Source organism: Diaporthe citri, assembly GCF_014595645.1.
Source record: "Diaporthe citri strain NFHF-8-4 chromosome Unknown scaffold_6, whole genome shotgun sequence".
Taxonomy (NCBI): domain Eukaryota; kingdom Fungi; phylum Ascomycota; class Sordariomycetes; order Diaporthales; family Diaporthaceae; genus Diaporthe; species Diaporthe citri.
The window spans coordinates 1,605,193-1,626,517 of record NW_025064851.1 but is presented as its reverse complement, the minus strand read 5'-3'; the positions used below and the strand labels follow the sequence as shown (position 1 = coordinate 1,626,517).

Here is a 21,325-nt window from a genome sequence, read left to right as displayed (position 1 = left end):
CACATCTGGGCAAAGTCTGCAGGGAGGCATTTCGGCTTCTCTGCCGTGTGCTACTTAGACTTGGGCTCTGGTTGCAGACATCACATCCCCTGACCGCTTAAACCCCCTATGTTAAACTTCTACAAGAAATTGTCGCACGGGATAACCTCCTATGGTAGATGGTATCTCAGCTACAATTTAAAGTCTTGATTGAGCATGTCCTTGTTCCACTGTCACAATTCAAGACCATTCAACGAATAGAACGTCCGCGAGCGCCGTGCAGATTGATTCCATGAACAGACACTTCGGGTTCCATTCAGTGTAAGCAGCGCTCCTGATCCGTTATATCCGACCTTCTGGCCTCACACTCATGTACTTCACGTGGCCACCATGGTTTCCGCTTCTTCCAGAGATCATGGCCGCTTCTTGGTCATGGGCTGCGTAATTGGACATTGACATGTGCGTGGTATTACAAAACTAGCAGGGCTTCACAGGATGACGAAGTCGTCATTGGCCATTGGGAATAAGCTCACGGCCCCTGACAGCTGCCTGCTTTGAGTCACCAGTACAGCCCCCATTTCGGGATGGTCAACTGCTTACTGGCCTAAAGGGGTAAACGCTCTCAGGAACTTGAGAGTACCAATGACTTGTAGGACAGAGGAGAGCAAATCACTTCAATTCCCCCTCCCCCTCTCCTAATATTCCATATGTCAGCTTATGGTGTAACGTACCGCAAACGGAATTCCCACACAAGAAACAACTAAGCCGACACCCGAAGGTTGTCTCAATATCCCAAGGTATCACGGGTCAGACTTCTAATACATCATGCCGGGGGGCCAAAACCGGGGATGACAATATTGGAACCGGGAAGCACAAGGACGTCACGAGCCGCAGTTCAGAAGATGGATATTCTAAGCCGGAGATCACAAGTAGGGAATCTTAAGCCGTAGATCAGAGGCTGTACAATGGGAGCCGGAGGAAACAAGCCGGGGATCACAAGACGGGGAATTACTCATGACCCTCGAAGAGGAAGAGACTCACAGTCTGTGGGAGTGCCAACTGTACTAACATTCCAAAGGCGAGGCTACCATCAAATCTGGGAGTGACGTTGGTCCATAGAGCAGAGGAGGGCGAGGCTCTACATTCGTTCTTCCAGATATAAAAGCCCATCCCATTCACGTTCAAACTCTCCTCCATTCCTTGGACTCAGAAGCAACACAGACCAGAAGCACATCTGAGACTTTTCAATTATCAATATACAATCACCCAAGAAAACCCAATCCAACCATCAAAATGATTTCCATCAACACAATCACCAAGTTCGCCGCCCTCATGGCCGCCACCCTCGGTGGAGCAGCCACTATCGCCAACCGCTCTCCCGCTGAGAACACCGCGCTTGCCAGTTACAGCGGCGACATGACCTACTTCTACCCGGGACTCGGTGCCTGTGGCCAGACGAACAACAACAACGACGCGGTTGCTGCTGTCAGCCCTGCTGTCTACGCCAGCGGCGGTGCCTGCGGCAAGACCGCGACCATCCACTACAACGGCAAGAGCACCACTGTCAAGGTCGTCGACCTGTGCCCTGGCTGCTCCACCGGGAGCATCGATGTCAGCCCCACTGCCTTCCAGAAACTTGCTTCCCTCGATGCCGGAAGGGTCCAAGTGACCTGGGAGCTCAACTAAGGTAAGCAAGCAACTGGCACGTCCGGAGTCTCCATCCCTGGAAAAGTGTGTCCGAATTGCTGCTAAAATATATCCCGTGAAGGTCTCTGTCAAATCTTGGAACACATTTCTCGCACATTGTTCTGACTACGTCAACCTCTGGGTCTTTTCAACTTTCTCATCCCAGAAATCAGCTCCACCTGAGCTGATTCAAACAAACAGCGAGAACTTGCACGATGGACAATGACTTTGACGGTTGAGAGCTCGAGGCGTGGAGGGGTTTGATTTGGGGATGGATTTGAGGGAGTCGCACATGAATGGATTGGTTTGCAGATATCTAGTTCATGAGATAGACAGACAATTTTATGCAAAGCCTCTTCATAAAATACTTCCACGGTGTCACGGCACAAGAAAGCCTATTGCGCTAGACACCCTGACAAAAGAGGGACGTTGTAATGCCGAGAGCATTACCGTGGCTTGCACCTATATACGTGCTGTAACACACGGGATGAAATCTGTGTCAACTGAGTGATACCCCCTTGTCGTGGATGCTCCATGGACGCTTGACTCGATCTTCTGGATTCCAAGCATATTCCCCAGATGCCTGCCTTGCAGATTTTAACGCAGTGGATCCAAGACTGCAGCATCCATAAGCTCAATGTAAAGTTTCCGGTGAGCGATGGTGACAGCTGCGAACATTGTCCTCAAACCTTATTCCGTAATAAATAGCTCTATCACGTCTTTAATGTGAGGGTCCTCTGTCCGTTGCCTTGTTGGGCTGTATGTACGGGCGAGACAGGCTACGCTTTGATGACCAATAGCCAATAACTACGCAATACCCAATAGCCACCTGTCACTCTGACCTCTCCGCCAATGCTCAAGCACAACCTCTGTAAAGGGATGCCAGTGTTGCTTTGCTTACCCGGATTACTGCGATCACCTAATCCTAGTGAGGCTGTCGAAAGGCATTCTGCATGGTGACATCAGAGCCAGGGGAAAGGTTTTAAAGATTGGTCAGTTCCTGCATGACCTGCTCACGCTCTCGGGGTACCTGCCTACACCCTCAGCTGTACCTGCCTACACCCTCAGCTGGACCTGCTTACACCCTTGGCGGTAGTGACGGTGCGAGCAGGGTGCCTAAGCAAGGGACGAATAGCATTTTGACTCTGTGGGTCCCGGCGCCGCCGGCCCAGAATGAAAACCTAACGTTGATGACTGCAGGGAAAGCTGGAACTGCGTCACGACCCATGCGCCCGGATGGGCGAAAGGAAATAGGTATCAAATTCACGCTCAAGCGAGCCGCCATGCCCTGAGACTGTTTCCGTTCTTCGGAAAGCACGCCTCAAAATGTCTATCTACCTGCATGCCCTGAGTATTACACCAGAAGAGCCTCCGGTATAGCGCATTATCCGCTGGCCTCTGCGCCTTTTGCCTGCGCTTCTGTCGGCAGCCTTCATCCACAATCATTCTCCTTTGTGCCGAGCCATAGCTATGGCTGTGTCCTGTCGTCTTTACTGCACTACTGGCTCGTCACCTCAAGGTGATCATGCAGACCTCGGACTCTCTTGTCTCGAATCCATCTTTACTCTCCAACCTTGACTCCGGCAGCCTGCTTGTCCCTTGCCAACTTGTCCAGCTTTTCCGTGGCCGCCTTCAGGCTGTTCACGTCCGCGCCTCGTATCAGCGACTGCCCGTTGACTGCGACCTGCTTCCCATTCTTGAAGAACATGAAGGTAGGCATGGCGGAGACGCCGTATTGCACCGCGACCTGTTGGACGTTGTCTACGTTGACCTTGGCGAAGGCGAGGTAGCCGGGTACTGTCGAGGCCTTTGCGAACTGCTCGTACATGGGGGCTATCGCTTTGCATGGCCCACACCAGTCTGCGTAGAAGTCCGTCACGACGTACATGGTCTTGTCGAGGAGCGACTGGAACTCGGCGGGGCTGGAAATGTGGTTGACTGACATGTTTGCGGCTGGGAGTCTGATCTGTCGATGGGGCGAGGGGCGTTCGGGGTGTTTTGTTCGATACGGGATCAGTTGCACTGCCGGTAGAAAGTATTGCGATTTTGCAACAGAGGAGCTGCACGAGTGTAGGCTGTTTCGTCAACTTTTGGTTCGGAGGCTCTGTCGGGGTTGTTGACTTTCGCCGGGCTGGGGCTGAAGTGGGATGGTCTTATCTTATCAAGGACCCTTAGATGAGAGCCCAAAAAAGATTAGTCATCAATCCAGAGCTCGGGAATGGCCTTGTCTATCGCTGACGCAACAGAACGTCCAAGTGTCCAGGGGCTTCTAGAAACGGCGTCCTACCTAAGGGGGCGCGTCAACAGCAGCAAGATCCTGATTTGTCCATGAATCCGAGCAAGCCGCCGCCACTTGTTCAGCCTTGAACCCGACATCACCTTGTCTACATTCTAGATATCACCTTGTCTACATTCTAGATATCACCTTGATGCTGCACACTCCTTGCAGATTGCTTTTGAGCACCGTGGAGATGTGATGAGCGCCTAGTGGAGTCAGCGTACGCCCACCCAGCTTCCACAGTACGCCCACCCAGCTTTCAGCGTTAGCCCACCCAGTACTTCCTTTTCTTAGTATTATATTAATAAAACTAAGTACTTTTTTAAATTTACCCCGCATATAAAAAGCTAAGGTAGCTATTTTTTAATTTAAGCAATACTTTAAAAATATAAGCAGCCCCTAAAGCGCTTAAAGCCCCCAGAGTGCTTAAAGCCCCCAGAGCCCTTAAAGCGCCTAGAGGGCGCAGAGGGCCGCGAGGGCACAAAGGGCTGCAAGGGCGCAAAGGGCCGTAGAGGGCGCAGAGGGCCGCAAAGGGCGCAGAGGGGGCAGGGGGCGCAGAGGGCGGCAGAGGGCCCAGAGGGCCCAGAGGGCGCAAAGGGGGCAGGGGGCGCAGAGGGCAAAAGTAACTTTTAAGTTGCAAATAAAGAGGTAGCTATAGAACCTCTTTAAAATAGCTATAGCTATGCTTTATTAATAACCCCGCAATATTAATATTTTATAGCATATATAGCTAATTTCCTTATATTAAGTAGGCTAATGTTAAAAGCTAGGTGGGCGTATTGTGGAAGCTGGGTAGGCGTATGCTGACTTGGGTAGGGCCTCCATAGGAGGTTTTACTGTCAACATCTCCATTGAAAGGACAGTTGCTTTTCTCTCAACCCAATCAACCAATCCAGTTACATTGAGCAAGTAGAGCTAAGATTGTATGTATTTCGCAATGCTTCTTTTGCCGCTCTTTACATTCCTGGTCAGTAAACCCCAAGGACGACGGTGTGATGGCTCTCTCTGGACCATGCCATCATCAAGCAGAATGGCGAACATCTTTGCCACCCAAGCTGCAGACGGCAGGATGATTTAGGCCAAACTGCTTCTGATGATTGAATTCATGATCCCGGTATTGATCCTTTATTTCCACGGTCGGCATCAACACGCTGGCTAGTATGTATAGGCTCGGACTGGGTTTACGCGACAAAACCTGATTTTGGCTGGACTGGGACACCTGCAGGAACTCGATGAATCCAATTACTCACTTCTCAAAAGTTTCCTTTTTTCGTTCCGACCAAATACTACGACAGACCATGGCTAGCTGCAACCATGATCATCAAGGTAATATTCGGTTACGCTAATGATCATAGGATTTCTTACTCCCCATGAAATCAACATCAAGTTGTTGAGACCCTATTTCGCTTTTGCTTTGTAATTCATTCGAGTTTACTTCGAACATCTCGTTTCTGTGATGACACTACATAGAACCGAAAGGGTAGGAAAAGAGTATGAATAAAACAGGTACTACAGAGCCACAAAGCTCCTCACCGACTTGATGATTTGTTCAGCCAGCCGTTGAGGCTGACTCTCGAATGGCATATGCCCAGTCTTGAAGTCAACCACGTCCCAATGCACCCTTGACTTTTGCAACCACATATCCTGCAACACAGAGGGGTTGCAGCAGCCCAACAGAGTGCGCACATACACTCTCTTCCCATCGAAACCATGATCAGCCCAGGCCGGTGCTGTAGCTTTGGTCTCAAATGCGAGATGTGCATGGGGCAGCATACGACACTCTAGCTCAGAGCTCAGCGCAGAGTCGCAGTCGTTGTAGAGGATTTCCATGGCCGGCTCGATAAGAGCCAGGCCCTTGGATGGCTGAGGGATGTGTATCAGCAAAACTGTTGTATCTACCAGACGCGGGTAGACGGGGGTGTACCTTATCTAGTTTGATGAACGGAGGGTAGGCCCCTCCCACAGCCTCAAGTAGAGACTCGTCTTCCAACGTCATGTTCCCGGCCACATAGATTAGACCAACAACGCCGTTGGTGTGGCCCTGGCTTGTGCGTGTTGGTTTATCAAGACCTTTTGCGGCGCCTCCCGCAACGACACCTCCGTACGAGTGCGCGAGAATAACAATATCTTTCCCCTGTTGTTCAATGAGAGGAAGTAGGACAATCTCTCGCAGGGCAGTGATGTCTTTCACAGCCGTCGCTGAAGCGGGATCGTCAGGATCACAGCTTGGGTACGACCCAGCGACTGTGGGCAACCCGGTCTGTTCAAAATACGGCAAGAGCTTGTCGTACCCCGCAGGAGTGCCAAAAGCTCCCGGCACAAGGACAAGTGTGGGAAGATTGGGGGAAGCCATGCTCGTGATCAATTTAAGGACGCAATAGACAGGATTTAACAGAATAAACAAAAGTCAAACGAGGACAAGTTTATGAGGAACGAGATTCCGAGGTCAAATGCGGGACACTTTGTCCTTGAAAACACAAATGGAGCCCGACACAATCTTTTATTTGCCTAGTCAGGGAGTGTGACGCTGCGCGCGGCAAGCCAGCTTTATAGCGTTACATGGCTCATCGTTCTAACGAATACTGCTAAAGCACTTCACAATCTACAAACCAACAAGCACGCTAGCTCTGTTCTGTTGGTTGCTAGTTAATGAACATCCCGGCGTATTGATTCGTACATCACAACAAGTGCAGTTGCATTATCACGGGCGTTGGGCCTATAAGATCTGAATCGCTGAGAGTCTGTAGCTATATATAACTACTAGTTTCACATAGTTGGCAATTGGAAATTCCTGTTTAGAAGGCTACGAGGCTACATTAGTGCGGCGAGAAGGATATTGAAACCTTGTCAAAGATCAGTTAGGAAGTGTCCCGGATTTCATGAACCGTGGGCATCATTGCGTTTTCTGGAGACATTGGCATCGTCAGAAGAGGCCCTGCAATTGATGCAAATGCCCGAGCTCGTTGCAGAGCCGAAGGAGTTCCCACCCCCTACTAGAGCTTCAAAGGATACATCAGAATCCACGTAAAACGAGTCAAAATGTCACGTATAGAGGGCCATATGTGAGGCATCAGACTTGGAAGGCGTGGGTGTAGGCCTCGTCCCCTATAATCAACACTCAAGGTAGCTGGGGAAAGAAACAATAAGGGATGGAGCGATTGACAGCTTAGATTGGAGCTGATGCGCCTCAGGGTTTGGGACCAGCATTTGATAGCCTCCAAAAACCCATCTCTCTTCAGCAATTTCTGAGCAATTTTCAATGCAGCTTAGACCTTGTGATGCTTTATCATTGAAGATGAGGCGGGGAAGGAAAGTTAAAATCAGGGCGGTGTAGAAAGATGTCGAAGAACTAAAACAAGAGGTTCTAGGACAAGTCAATGAACATTTTTAAGAATAGTATTGTCGCAATGATGTCTTAAACGGGAAAAAATTGGTTAAAGATCGTTTTTCATGGTTCAATTGTACCTAAACCTAGGAAATTTTGTAATTCCGCCACCTATGTACCGTAGACACGAAGCCATCAATGCTCGGTCCTGTCAGGTCTGGTGTCATGTTACCGCCGACAGATGATTTTCGGCCTCTTCAGCTTTCCGAATTCGAAGTGTATTGTGGAACAGGATCGCCAGTGAAGCGACGATATTACACCACCATGTTGCGTATGGCTAGTTATTCATTCAAAATGGTTGACGCAGATTTAAGGTTTCGACAGGACTTTAGGTGACTGCTCAGCTTAGGCTGCATTAACTCCGAACAGTGAGCGCGGAAATTGCGGCCGCACGCGGCCGCCTGCGCCCGTGTATGTCCGCCTCAGTGCACACCCGCCGGCTAGACCGGCGTCATATTTCTCACCACAAAGACTGTAAACGGCTGGTCTTACAAGTTTATCCTAAAATCCGGCCCAAAATCCGCATCGCATGCATTTGGTGATACCACTTCCTGAGCACATACGATGAAGTTGCCTGGAATCTTGGAGGCTGAGCTCGTGATGAATTGCTTCTCTGCGTATAAAGCTTGCATGTCCCATGCTTCTACCTCAGACATGATTCTAACCAGCACTTCCAAATCACCCAATAAACTCAAGGACACTACCAGAGACTGAACTTGATCTAGCTCAAACACTTATCATTCAACCAATATGACTGGCCCACCTTTCACCCTGCCCAGCAAGTATGAGGAGGTGCACAAGATAGAGAACCAAGCCGGCCCAGGAGACAATCGGCCAACCGGTGTGGAGATTCTCAAAGATGGTAATCGATTCGATGGCTCTCTCAACAACAAGGTGGCAATTGTCACCGGCTGTTCCTCGGGCATTGGCGTCCCGACGGTGGAAGCTCTGGCGGCGGCGGGATGCATTGTTTACGGCGGCGTCCGAGGAGCTAGCCTTGGACGCGCACAAGAGGCCCTCTCATCAGTTCTCAACGACCCCAAGACCAAGGACAAGGTCCACCTACTCGACCTAGACCTGACAAGCCTCGCGAGCGTCAAGGGCTTTGCCGACGAGATCAAGAAGAGGGAGTCGAAAGTCAGTCTCCTCATCAACAATGCCGGGATCATGGCCGTCCCCACGCGCGAGCTCACCAAAGACGGGTTCGAGTCGCAGTTCGGAACCAACCATCTTGCCCACTTCTATCTCTTCCAGAACCTCAAGGGTCTCTTGATCGCAGGAAGCAAGGCCTCCCCGGACTTTGCATCCCGCGTGGTCAACGTCAGCAGCGCTGCCCACCGCTACAACACGGTGATCCTGGACGACATCAACCTCGCGAAGCCGGGGAACTACGACCCCCAAAAAGCCTACGGTAACTCCAAGACCGCGAACATCTGGATGGCAAATCACATCGAGCGGCTCTACTCGTCTCAGGGCATCCACGCGTACTCGCTGATGCCGGGTGGCATCGCGACGCCGCTGCAGAAGCACGTGCCAGAAATGATGGAGGCGATTAAAGGGGTAGCAAGGATCGAGAACTTCATGAAGAGCACGGGGCAGGGGTGCGCGACGACAATCTGGGCGGCCACAGACCGCGACCTCGAGGGCAGAGGTGGGGTATACTGTGAGGACTGTTGTATCATTGGCCCGGTGCCGAGCCAGAGTGACGGGGCTGATGTTGTTGCCCCTGGGTACTCTGAGTGGGCTTATGACCCCGAGGGGGAGGAAAAGCTGTGGAAGATGAGCAACGAGCTGGTTGGACTCGAGGCGAATGCTTAAGAGGGTCTTTCCAGACGACGGCAGGTTTCATAGATTGGGAAACCGATTGAATTCTATCAAGGTGGGCCGAGTACGTCTAATCCCACAGTATCTTTGCGAATTGGAGAGCCAGACGAAAGATCTTCACGTCCATGCTTCACACGCGATCGATGCTTACGTGCTTGTGTCGCATGAACCACCCAAAGACACATAGTTGCTCGCTACGAGTCTTGGGAAAAGAAGGCCAAGAAACCAGTGGCGTGATTGGGTTTTAATATCAATGCCAATGCTCGTCGTAAAGAGGCGGTATCAAGTAGGGCCGATATGTTCTGGTGTGATCTACGAATTTCTTCACGGTCGGCCCTTGAAGAAGGTGACTGACGCCGCTGTCGGCTGTTGCCATGTGGGAGCATTTTCTCGAACAATGACCTGTTCTTCGAACACCTGCATGCATGCAGGCTGGCTTGCGGAGAGCTGGGGAAGGGGAAACAGGGGAAACGCGAGATCGAGCAAAGGGGGGGGGGGGAAATGTGGGAGAAGGGGAAGCCTGGGAAACATCTGGAGAGATACGGAGGACCATCCACGTGTAGAACAACGTTGGGGAGGGCGTGGAACCAGTTTCAAAACGGCGAGCAAGCGAAGTCAGGGGCTCAGACGGTGGTTGACAGAAAGTAGTACTCGGCATAGGACAAAGGCGCGAGCAATACAGCAGCCTGGGCGTCAACATCCCTAATTGGGCGCATGCACTGCCTCCGTTTCCAGCTGAAAATATCTCAATCTTGTTGGCTCCTTCAGGCCAGGGACGGATCTACCGACCTTTGGCGACCTATCGCTAAGGCCTGTCTGCGGAGCGGCTGGATGCACCTTGATCGGGCGACCATGTGTTCTCTTGTTGTTGTACGAAGTGTAGTCGTGTTCCAGACAGCCTTGCGGCTCTTTGCTGCTGTACTACTTAGGCATGGCGCATCTCCTTTGCCAAGAGATAGTCAGATCCGGATGCTCCGTGCCCGGGCTTTTCCCTATTCCCGGCTCGTAGGGATACCATGAACTACCGCAGTCTACCATCCACGGCCGGATCTTGCAGGAGTTCCTTAGGCAAGTTGGACAGTCTTGAAACACGTTTTCCTCGACGAGTTTTCGCAAGTGACGTCGTGCTCTCAGACGGAAGCGTGGGTGGGCCCGGGAACATTTGCGAGTAATTCAGCGGCATCAACGTCACGTCAAAACTATTCGGTGGATTCGGTGGAATGCCGAGCAGTCCGCCGCGGGCCGTGGGCCGGACTCCTTTGCGGGACCCACACCAGAGCCGCATTTCCCACGACCGTAATTCTGATATTCCAAGGAAATCTCATCATTTTCGAGCTTTCTGGGATGTTTTCGCGCTCGGCCTGCTTCACCGTTTCATGCATGCTTATCTCGGATAGACGCAGTCGAGCAAGTACCCAAGTAGCTGGTAGGTACCTCGGTGCCGAGGAAACTCCAGCGCACTGAACGCAACGAGGGCCGGCGTACCGTTTCGAAACATACCAGCGCGCTCTGCGATAATGCGATAATGCGATAACTAAGGCCGACTGTTGCCTATCCCACGTTGTTGCCAAGACGATGAGGGCGATGAGCGGTTTATGACGGTGGCGTTCAGATTTTGAGGTGAAATACAAGTAGAGAAGGACCGAACTGACTCAAACAGCTCCGGCATATTGTGGCAAGCCGAGTGCACCGCGGACAGCCATGTCCGCCCTCGAGAACATGACGTTGACTGCAGACATCGTGCTATTCTCTTCTGATGCCACTCGGCAACGTGAGGAGCCACCTCGCGGCCCCGAAGTGGGCCACCAACAAAGTGAGGCTACTGGAGGCCACGATCCCACATCATCCCATAGCGGCGGATCCAGACCAAGGCTCTCGACCCGGAAACTCCTTGCAGGCCTACTCGACTAAACTGGGGCTTCACGTAATCTGGAGATTTCCTGGAGTCAATAAAGATGGTTGTTTTCCCCAGCTCATGGCCACTTCTCCAGTAGCCTCTCCGCAACTTGCCCCTTCTCTTGCAACGTTGGAGTCTCACTCACGTTGAAGGCCCTCTCACAAGATGTCTGGCTATATTCCCTCCTTCTCTCAACCGCCTTCAAGGCCGGGGTCTCTGGCGGCATCCAGGGCAAACTCCTACGCCGGATCGAGGTTTGGCGCCTCGCGTCCCGGCTCCCCATCACCAGGCAGTCCGTACGCGTCTCACCCGGGGTCACCGGGGCCCGGAAGCCCCCTGCCATCAAGACCGGGCACTTCCAAAGGCCCATCTCGCCAGGCAACTCTCAATGGCAAATCCAGGCCTAGCAGTCCTCCTCCGGAGGTAGAGACTGAGCAGACCACACCCGATGTTATGTCCGTGTTGGAACACGCGAACGAGATGATCCGGGACGAGAAGGGAAACCCCAAGATTGGGCGTATCGTCGGAGGAAAGTTTGTCGATCCGTCCAACGAGCAGATCGACGCCGACTGTGGGGCGATCAAGACTGTCGACATCGATATGCCGCTCACGTTGACCGAGCTTGTCAGCCACAACGACAAGGAGTACATTGTCCTCGAGTACGCCACCGGTGACGAGCAGAACCCGTACAACTGGAAGCCCATGTACAAGAGCTTCGTGACCGCCATGCTGTGCCTCATGACCCTCTTCATCGGCCTCGCCACGACGGCGTACAGCTCCGGGATCGGCAGCATGGTCAAGGACCTGAACAGCTCACAAGAGGTCGGCCAGATCGGCCTGTTCACCTTCAACTTCGCCTGCGCCCTCGCCCCCATGGTCCTGGCGCCGTTCTGTGAGCTCGTCGGCAGGAAGATCGTCTACGCCGGCGCGTTCCTCTGCTTCACCCTGCTCTTCATCGGCCTGGCTCTCGCGAAGGACATCGGCACCATGATCGGACTCCGGCTCCTGCTCGGTCTCTTTGGCTGCGTCGGCACCATCCTGGTCGGAGGTACCTTTGACGACATGTACCTCCCCCACGAGCGCTCCCGCCCCATGGCGCTGTTCTCATGGATCGCCATCCTCGGCACCGTCGCGGCTCCCATCTACGCCGGCTTCATCGACCAGGCCATCGGGTGGCGCTGGATCGAGGGCATCCAGGGCCTGGCCAACGTGCCCCTCCTGATTTGCATCTTCCTCTTCTTTCCCGAGACCCGAGGCGGTGTCGAGCTGCACAGGCGAGCCGCCGCCCTGCGCAAGGCCACCGGAGACGAGCGCTACGTCGCCGAGGGCGACATCTACACGCCCGACATCAAGTCCATGCTCAAGGCCTCGTCCGTCAAGGCCATCCACATGCTCGTCACCGAGCCCGTGGTCTTCTCCTTCGGCCTCTGGATCGCCTTCTGCTGGGGCGTGACCTTCATGTTCCTCTCGGTCATCCCCATCACCTTCACCGAGAAGCGCGGCTGGTCCGAGGGCGTCAGCGGCCTCCCCTACATCAGCCTGGCCATCGGCTGCACCCTGGCCTGGATGGCCCACCACCTCCAGATGCGCAAGTACGACCGCCTCACCGCCGACCCCAGCGTCACCGTCACCCCGGAGGCCCGCCTCTACGGCGCCATGTACGGCGCCATCTGGCTGCCCGTCGGCCTCTTCATCTACAGCTTCACCCAGTACGCCTACCTCTCGTGGGTCGGCCCGGCCATCGGCCTCGCCCCCATCGCCTTCGGCATCTACTTCGTCTTCGAGTCCACCTACAGCTACACGGCCGACTGCTACGGCCCCAGCGCCTCGTCCGCCATCGCCGGCCAGGGTCTCATGCGGAATACCCTGGGCGCGGTGACCCCGCTGTTCTCGACCCAGTTCTTCCACAACGTGGGCTCGCAGTATGCCGGCCTGATCCTGGCCCTGATCGCCACGGGACTGAGTCTCATCCCGTTCGTCATGTACAAGTTCGGGCCCACGCTCAGAGCTAGGAGTAAGCTGGCGCTGGTCTAATGGCGAGGGAAGATACAGGATGTGGTACATAATCGTTCCAATGAGTATATATACCTGGAATGTGCATTATAGGAGTATTGCGGTTCAAACATAGCATCACAGCATCATAGCGATGAGTTAATAGTTCAGAATATTCGAACCGGGCAAACGTTCCAAGGATCTTGTCTGTTCCACTTGCAATTCCGTCCAAGAATAATTGTCGTGAATGTGCATTGCCAGGGCATCAGAGTATTATTGTTTCGCCGAAGTTTCTGTGCGATCCTCAATGACCCTGGAACAACAGAGAAGCAGCGTGGGATCACGGGATCACCTTGAAGGCCAAAATGGGGCATCGAGTCCCTTGGATAACCAACTCCAGGAAATTCGACTCCTGAGAAAGACGGCTCTGGAAAAGTCGGTCCGTTGGTGTGATGGTGCTCGGAACACCCGGATTCAACGTGTACGTGTCTCCCGTATAGACCCGGTGTTTTGTACCCCTTTATAAAGCGCGGGTGAGAGGGCCAAGGCTGAAGACTTTTCTCGGAGATGATCCGTCTGGAGTCGCCCCCTTTCCTGAACAGAGTCTCTACCCCGGAAGCTCTGGGGACACTGAAGTCACTACACCGTATGGACCGATCCGGCCTGTGAATGAAAGGTCTTCCTGTCTTGTGATCCCTTTAGGAGAAGCATATTCTCATCACCTGAAGACTGGGTGGATCTTGCCACTTTGCCGATCACGCAGTCTTTCTGGCAGTTTCACGTGGTACCTGGAGACGTGTTAGCTTATTAATGGTCGCGTAGTTGAAATATTCAATGTCGTATGAGTAGTACGCAGAGCGAAATGGAGTGTTAGCTGCAACCTACATGTGAGTCGTCCAAGCACAGAGGAGACGCCTCGTATCTGCTGGATCTATGATCTCTGGCACGCTAAAAGCCGCAGCAGTACGTACAGGATTCTGTAGCCTGGTATATTCGTTCACCAGATTCTCGTAGACCTCGGCTCGTTTCTCTCCTGCGTCCTTCAGCTCTCTGGAATGGCTGGCCTCAATGCCACCTTCCAGCGGGAGGCTTCCCGATTCGAGGCTCGGCCAAGCGACGCGGTTGTGAGGATCGCGGCAGTCAACCATCAGCCCGCCAGCAACTCCGTAGCACTTTCTGACAAGCACGTTGAAGATTGGCATGGTGGTCGAGTAGTAGGCTTTGCCCAGCTCAACCCCGTACTTCATGGTTGCTTGGCGTTCCGCTGCAGTGCCGACGGCGTATCCGGGGCAGTCGACGAACTGGATCAGGGGAAGATTGAAGACATCACACAGGTTCAGGTGTCTTGTCATCTTCTGTGCTCCCAGCGCATCGGTGGCACCGCTGAGTACTTCGGGATTGTTCGCGACGACCCCGACTGGCCGACCACCCATGCGGCCGAGCCCCACAAATGCTGTGTTCCCCCAGCCAGCCCCTATTTCGAACCAGGAGTCTTGGTCCAGCGTCGTCTGTATCAGCCGCAGCATGGAATAAGCCCGTTGGCGGCGTCGAGGTATGATAGTACGCAGCGATGTCACGTCCCTGTCGGAAGGGTCTGCAGCCTCTGCTACGGGAGGAAGATTATTCAGCCCACAATCAGGAACATAGGAAATGAACTTTGTGATCTGGGCGAAGCAAGCAGCCTCGTCGGGGACGGCGTTGTCGATTGTCCCATTTGCGCAGTGGATTTCCGGCCCGCCCAGCTCACTGACGGTCAATCCCTCCTCGAACGTGGCTTTTGCGACCACATGTGGCCCGGCATTGAACAGGGAGCCGACATCACTGGCCATGACGGAGAAATGGCACGCAGTTACCCGAGCAGCACCAAGCCCAATTGCCGGGCCCAGCACGGCACCGACGTTGGGGATACCAAGGCTGAGCTGCTCGGCGACCTCCCTGAAACCAGGCGTGGGAGGCACGTAGCTGAACCCGTCCTTCATTATGGTCGTCACCGAGCCCCCGCCGGAGCTGCCGTCGACGAGCTTGACGATGGGCAGCCGCAGGTCGAGGCACAGCCTCTCCATGTACACCGTCTTGGCCCAGATCGCCCCGTCGGCGTGGCCAGCCCGCAGCGAGAAGTCGTCTGCGGTGAACAGGACGCGGCGCCCGCCCACGGTGCCGAAGCCTTGGACGTTGTTACTCGGCGTGAACCCTCGGACCTCGTCCTTGGCCTTGGCCTCCTCGCCAGCAGTCGTCGTCCTCCAGTCGATGGTCCCCGCCACGGACCCGACCTCGTAGAAGCTGCCCGGGTCGAGGAAGGCGTCGATGCGTTCTCGGACCCATAGCTTGCCTGCTTGTTTCTGGCGCACATAACCCGGACGCTCTGTCGGTGGGGTTTCCGCGATCTTCTTCACGGCCTCGACTTGTCCCAGTATATCAGACCAGTCGGCAGGGGGTGCATTCTTGTCCTTCCTCCTGGTCCGTTTCGCAGCCTGTCTCTCTGGCGGGGCTGTTGATAAGTTGCCGTCGGTGTTGTTGTTGTGGCTTTGTATTTGAGATGCAATCTGCTTCAGGCGCAACCTCGCCTTTGGACCGTCATTTTCGCCTGCCATTGAGAGGTCTTGATTATATGATCAGAGTCTAGGCGTTGAGGTGAGAAACTTGGGGAAGGAAGGTTGAGAGACCACGACGCAGAGGGCCGCAAAAAGACGGTGCCGTTTCAGTGTCTCCAAGATCGTCCACCGAGGGACCCCAGCAGCAGCCGAGGTTCATTCGCGGCGGGGATTGGAGACGGCACTGAGACTCCAACAGACTGTCAACATTCCTCTGACCACAGTTTACTAATTATGACTTCAGTAGGCATCATTTCGACAAAAGCTGTTGATTTGGCGCTTCCAAAGGCCGCCGGCACTTGAGTTGCGACGACCATGGCTCCTGTGCGTATCCTGGTGGGAAACAGGTGAGCATGCCAACCGCATCCTGAAGACCAGTACCGAACGAGCTCACAATGTACTGATCGAATGCCTAATGGAGGGGCGAGATAGCTGTGAGGATCCTTTCGTCTGCCCGCGAACTTGGCCTCCACACCATTGCCGTCTATACAGAAGATGATGACGCGCACGTGGCACACGCCCACGAGGCAGTGCAGCTTCCCTCGGCGTCCTCATACATGGACCCGTCGCACCTGGTGGCCGTGTGCAAAGAGCACCACGTGGACGTCGTACACCCCGGATACGGGTTTTTGTCCGAGTCCCCTGGCTTCTGTCGACAGCTGGGGGACGCCGGCGTCGCCTTCGTGGGCCCTAGTGCCGAACTTCTCATCAGAACAGGCGACAAGCTGAGTGCGAGGAAGCTGGCGGACGAGTGCGGTGTGCCAGTCCTCCCGGCCCTGACTGAGCCAATTGAGAATCCCGAGGCACTGAGGGCGTTCGCGAATGATGTAGGCTTCCCAATCATGATCAAGGCACTCGATGGCGGGGGCGGCAGGGGCATCCGCCTTGTGCACCGGGTAGAAGATCTTGACTCAAGCTTCCGCAGAGCCGTGAACGAGAGCCCAAGCAGCAAAGTCTTCGCCGAAAAGGCCGCCGTCGATGGCTTCCGTCATATCGAAGTTCAGATCATCGGCGACGGGAAGGGCAATGTCCGTCACCTTTGGGAGCGCGAGTGCTCGATACAGCGCCGGTTCCAGAAAGTCGTCGAGATCGCTCCCTCGACAGTATCGAACCGTGCGCTGATCGCTTCCGTCATCGAGGCTGCTGTGCGCATGGCAAAAGCCATCAAGTATCAGTCGCTTGGTACATGGGAGTTCCTCGTTTCGCCAAAGAGCTCACAGTTCTATTTCATGGAAATCAATCCTCGACTTCAAGTTGAGCATACCGTGACCGAAGCAACATGTGGTGTCGACTTGGTCCGGTGGCAGCTGCTTCTTGCCCTTGGCAAAAGCTTCCCGGATATCGGCCTCGAGACATCACTCAAGCACGCTGACGCCAAGAACCCACCCCAGTTCTACATCAATACAGCTCAGGGTCACGGCAGAGGACGTCAAGCAAGGTTTCTCGCTCTCAATCGGCAAGATTCGTCGCGTTCTCTTCGCGTGCGGCAACGGGATCAGAATAGACACTCACTTGCACCCCGGTGTGATTGTCGGCGGACTTTGACTCTCTCCTGGCCAAGTTGATCGTCACAGGTCCCGACTGGGATGCCACAGTCGCCAAAGCCGAGAGAGCGTTGCAAGATGTCTTGATCGACGGTGTGACGACAAACCTTGGCTTGCTCCAGGGCATTGTGCGGTCTGCAGACTTTCGGAACGGTCAATTCGATACACAATGCCTAGAAAAACACCTGGAAACGCTCGAGACCTCGAGCCGAGGACTTCCGAATTCCACTGGCAGATTTGCGTCTGGCTCTGCTGGCCGAATCAGCCAGCCCTCGGCCCAGTCCCCGAACTCACCAGGCCAACTTGTCAGGAAAGGAGACCAATTTCAGATCCGAATTGAAGGCAGTGACGATATGGAGTCTTTCGAAGACCTTGTCTCAATTACAAGTGTGATTCGTAATGACTTTCCTGAATCACTGGCTGTCAAATTGTCAACCTGTAGCACCGATGACCCAGAGCGTTCCTCGGATAAACAGAAACAAAAGAGCTACACCGTCCGAGTTCTGAAGCAATCAGAAACACAGAAGTCTCTCGAAGCCTCTTCGGGTCACTCTAAGACTTCACGTGGAGATCTCTCGCAGCTTATCAGCCCTATAGCCGGCCAAGTCGTCGAGTTCCTGATAGAAGAGGGAGAATCGGTTGCCGAAGGGGATGCCGTTCTCATAATCCGCCAAATGAAAAGTAAGCATCTTATCCTTCTACGATTCCCAGTCTATCGTCTCTTGGAATATTCTCGAATGCGTCACCCCAGACTCTGTAGCAGGTCGTTAACACGCTATATAGTGGAGCTAGAAGTGAGGGCGCATCGGTCCGGGATCGTGCGATCGCTCATTGATCTTGACGAAGGAGACAAAATTGCCGTGGGCACTGCTATTTGCAGTATTGCTCCGGCAGACCGGGAGAAACTATGAGACACAGGAAGCATTCGGCACATTATTCTGCGCCTGGTTGCCTCGCGAGTAGATACATGAGACTAGGCTCAACAGATGCTGTGTCCCGGTCAGGTCGCTTCGGCATAGCAATACTCCAACAATACGAGACCATGGTGGTATGACAAGGCATGCGCGCATCATTCAGCTTCACTAGCGTCCCTCCGGAGGCGAGATACCACAGAGCCACGCGGCTCATGATAACTCATAAATACATTTTACCAGGCTCTGCTCAGTTGCATCTCATGTTCGTACACAGATAGTGTTATTTTTGTACACAAACATAATGGCGAGTGACACAACTGCAGTGAAGCCGGGAAGAATTGATTCAACAACTCACCGACTGGCGGCAAATGAATGCTGCCCAAATGAAGCCAGCTTGAATGCCTTCGTAGAATATCGCCTTTCTAAATAAGAATACAGCCTCCCAGCTTTCACTGGCTTAACACGACTAAAACTTCCACCGGAGTCATATGTCCTCTTGAGTGGTTCATCATTTGCTAAAATGGACAGAAAATTCTTCTGCGGTTATGTCTTTGTAGTCCTCGCAGCAACCATTCGCACGAGCTCACTCGCGGAGCAACAGCATGCGGTCGCAGGCCTTGACGACAACAACAATCCCCTTCCGAGCTACTCTCCGGCCAGGCCTCCTGCTGTCCCTCTAGCAGTGAGGAGCCCCTATCTAAGTGCTTGGTCCAAGACGGCTGGTGGAGCTACCTTGAACAGCGCCAATGCTATATTCTGGCAAGGTGCCCCCATTGGATGGGAAGGCATAGTGGCAGTAGATGGGATCTCGTACGAATACCTCGGAATTGGATCGCAATGTCCACCCACCCCGGCCAAATTGCAGCCTGCCAAGCCACAAACTGTCAGCTACGATTCCCAGTACTCCAACTTCACCTTCCTCGCCGGCCCCGTCACCATCGAGGCAAGCTTCTTTTCTCACCCCGAAGGACGTATGCCGGAGCTCTATCCCGCTCAGCTACCTCACAACCACCGTCAAGTCGAACGACTGCGAGGAGCATAGCGTGCAGTTTTACTCCGATATCAACGCCGCTTGGGCCACACCAGACCGCCATATACCTGTTGTCTGGGACCTCAAGGTGGACGGCCAAGCTTATCTCCCTACCGCCATCGACGTCGCCACCCAAGATTTGACAGGCTCAGCAAGCACAATATTCTCCTGGGTCTACTGGCTTGCGAATGCCTACATCTTCGGAGAGAACGCCGAGTTCCCACAATGGGGCAACATCACCTACAGCACGAGCTCCGAGGGCTTCAAATGTTTCAGCTTCGAGAGCGGCTTTGCCACAGATTTGCGGGCCCAATTCGTCAACCAGCGTGTGTTGAACAACGCGGTCGATCGTGACTATCGAGGCTGGGGATCTCGTGAGCCTGTCTTCGCATTTGCGCATGATGCCGGCAACGTCACCTCGGCACAGGTGCGGTACACAATCGGTTCGATCCAGACGCCGGTGGTCCGCTATCTCAGCGTCACGGGTTCCGGCGCCGTGTCGCCGTGGTGGGAGAGGTGCTACGGAGATATGTACTCCATGATCGATTTTCATTGGAACGATTTCGAAGCCGTGTCTCAGTTGGGCGCCACCTTTGAGGCTCAGTTGAGGGCGGACGTCAGCGGCTACTACAAGGGCAGCGAGAACTACACGAGCCACGCCCGGACAAATGTCAGCTCAAGTCCGACAAGGTCTTCCGCACTTTCGAATGTGTCTGAGCAGTACGCGGATGGTATAGACCGGTACGGTCAACAATACAAGTTCGATCCGAACAACGCGTACGGATTCTTGGCCATGGACAACTCCAGCGGCGTTGCAATCCCCGACATTGACGAGGCAGAAGCTTATTACACCATCGTAGCTCTCTCGGCTCGGCAAGTCATGGGCGCTTATGTCTACGCCATCCCACCCTCGGGCGCTGCGAGCTGCGGTGAGGGCTCGCACGACTCAAATGGCGAAGTGCCCCTAATGTTCCAGAAGGAAATATCATCCGACGGAAACGTAAACACAGTAGATGTGCTCTATCCAGCCACCCCGTTCTTCCTTTGGGCAAACCCGGAGATGCTCAAATACACGCTCGAGCCCATCTATCAAAACACAGAATCCGGCTTCTACCCGAGTGGGTACTCGATGCACGACCTCGGAACGCATTACCCCAATGCCACGGGCCACACAGACGGCATTGACGAGTTCATGCCAGTCGAGGAGAGCGGCAACATGCTGCTCATGTCGTACGCCTACTACAAGTTCACGGGCGACGCGGCCTGGCTCAGCGCCCACTACCCAACCCTGAAGCAGTGGGCCGAGTTCCTCGTCGGCTTCAGCTTGATCCCCGCCTACCAATTCAGCACGGATGACTTTGCCGGGCAGCTGGCGAACCAGACGAACCTCGCCCTCAAGGGCATCCTCGGATTGCAGGCAATGGGCGCCGTCGCGCAGGCCGTGGGCCAGCCCGCCGGCGCAGCCAACTTCTCCGCGATCGCGGGCGACTACTACCGGCAGTGGGAGGCCCTCGCCATCGACCCGACGGAGAACCACACCCTCCTCTCGTACCAGTGGCGCTCAAGCTGGGGCCTCCTGTACAACACCTACATGGACACCCTCCTGGGCCTCGGCACCGTCAGGCCCGAGCTGTACAAGATGCAGTCGGACTGGTACAGCAGGCAGAGCCAGGTCTACGGCGTGCCCCTCGACAGCCGCCACCTGTACACCAAGAGCGACTGGGAGATGTGGGCGGCCGCGACGTGCAACCCCGGGACGCGGAGGCTGTTCGTCAACGCCCTCGCGCACTGGGTCAACTCGACGCCGACCGAGTTCCCGCTCACCGACCTCTACGACACCACCGGCGTCGGGGGGTACCCCCCGGACTTGGTGTTCAAGGCCCGGCCCGTGGTCGGCGGGCACTTCTCGCTCCTGGCGCTGTACCGTGCTGGTTTGCTGGATGGCGGACGAGGGCCCAACGGGTCAGCATTCGTCCCGCAGTAGCATGGAGAGGCTCGGTGGGGAGCCAATGTCGCTCCCTACAAGCGGGCCATGATCGGTTTCTTCTGCAGTGCGTGAGGAGTGCAGGTGGAAATTCTAGCCGGGTCTTTGGATTAGTCGGTGGTGATAGGCTCGCTCAGTAATTGGATCATAGCGCCACTGGGGGCGAGGCAGATTGGACCGGCTAAGTCAGCGAGTCCCGTGGGATGGACTGGAGTTGACCT

The 21,325-nt window shown here is 54.4% G+C and overlaps 8 protein-coding genes across 8 annotated transcripts; 5 read left to right on the top strand and 3 right to left on the bottom strand.

Annotated features, from left to right (window-relative positions):
• Positions 1-1,272: 1,272 nt before the first annotated feature.
• INS49_012473 (uncharacterized protein) lies at positions 1,273-1,665 on the top strand (the record flags this gene model as incomplete). Its single annotated transcript, XM_043173176.1, has 1 exon — positions 1,273-1,665. One exon carries the CDS (start codon positions 1,273-1,275, stop codon positions 1,663-1,665), a length of 393 nt encoding a protein of 130 aa, XP_043022473.1.
• Positions 1,666-3,226: 1,561 nt separating this feature from the next.
• Positions 3,227-3,610, bottom strand: INS49_012472 (uncharacterized protein; the record flags this gene model as incomplete). The annotated part of the gene is made up of 1 exon (XM_043173175.1): positions 3,227-3,610. One exon carries the CDS (start codon positions 3,608-3,610, stop codon positions 3,227-3,229), a length of 384 nt encoding a protein of 127 aa, XP_043022472.1.
• A 1,842-nt stretch (positions 3,611-5,452) lies between these two features.
• INS49_012471 (uncharacterized protein) lies at positions 5,453-6,296 on the bottom strand (the record flags this gene model as incomplete). Its single annotated transcript, XM_043173174.1, has 2 exons — positions 5,453-5,806; positions 5,868-6,296. The coding sequence occupies 2 exons, from the start codon at positions 6,294-6,296 to the stop codon at positions 5,453-5,455; spliced, it is 783 nt and encodes a 260-aa protein (XP_043022471.1).
• Positions 6,297-8,078: 1,782 nt separating this feature from the next.
• On the top strand, positions 8,079-9,146 carry INS49_012470 (uncharacterized protein; the record flags this gene model as incomplete). The annotated part of the gene is made up of 1 exon (XM_043173173.1): positions 8,079-9,146. One exon carries the CDS (start codon positions 8,079-8,081, stop codon positions 9,144-9,146), a length of 1,068 nt encoding a protein of 355 aa, XP_043022470.1.
• Positions 9,147-11,214: 2,068 nt separating this feature from the next.
• Positions 11,215-13,083, top strand: INS49_012469 (uncharacterized protein; the record flags this gene model as incomplete). Its single annotated transcript, XM_043173172.1, has 1 exon — positions 11,215-13,083. The coding sequence occupies one exon, from the start codon at positions 11,215-11,217 to the stop codon at positions 13,081-13,083; it is 1,869 nt and encodes a 622-aa protein (XP_043022469.1).
• A 713-nt stretch (positions 13,084-13,796) lies between these two features.
• Positions 13,797-15,632, bottom strand: INS49_012468 (uncharacterized protein; the record flags this gene model as incomplete). The annotated part of the gene is made up of 2 exons (XM_043173171.1): positions 13,797-13,829; positions 14,013-15,632. The coding sequence occupies 2 exons, from the start codon at positions 15,630-15,632 to the stop codon at positions 13,797-13,799; spliced, it is 1,653 nt and encodes a 550-aa protein (XP_043022468.1).
• Positions 15,633-15,947: 315 nt separating this feature from the next.
• Positions 15,948-18,087, top strand: INS49_012467 (uncharacterized protein; the record flags this gene model as incomplete). The annotated part of the gene is made up of 4 exons (XM_043173170.1): positions 15,948-15,979; positions 16,054-17,045; positions 17,207-17,857; positions 17,960-18,087. 4 exons carry the CDS (start codon positions 15,948-15,950, stop codon positions 18,085-18,087), a joined length of 1,803 nt encoding a protein of 600 aa, XP_043022467.1.
• A 523-nt stretch (positions 18,088-18,610) lies between these two features.
• Positions 18,611-21,104, top strand: INS49_012466 (uncharacterized protein; the record flags this gene model as incomplete). The annotated part of the gene is made up of 2 exons (XM_043173169.1): positions 18,611-19,021; positions 19,059-21,104. 2 exons carry the CDS (start codon positions 18,611-18,613, stop codon positions 21,102-21,104), a joined length of 2,457 nt encoding a protein of 818 aa, XP_043022466.1.
• Positions 21,105-21,325: the final 221 nt, after the last annotated feature.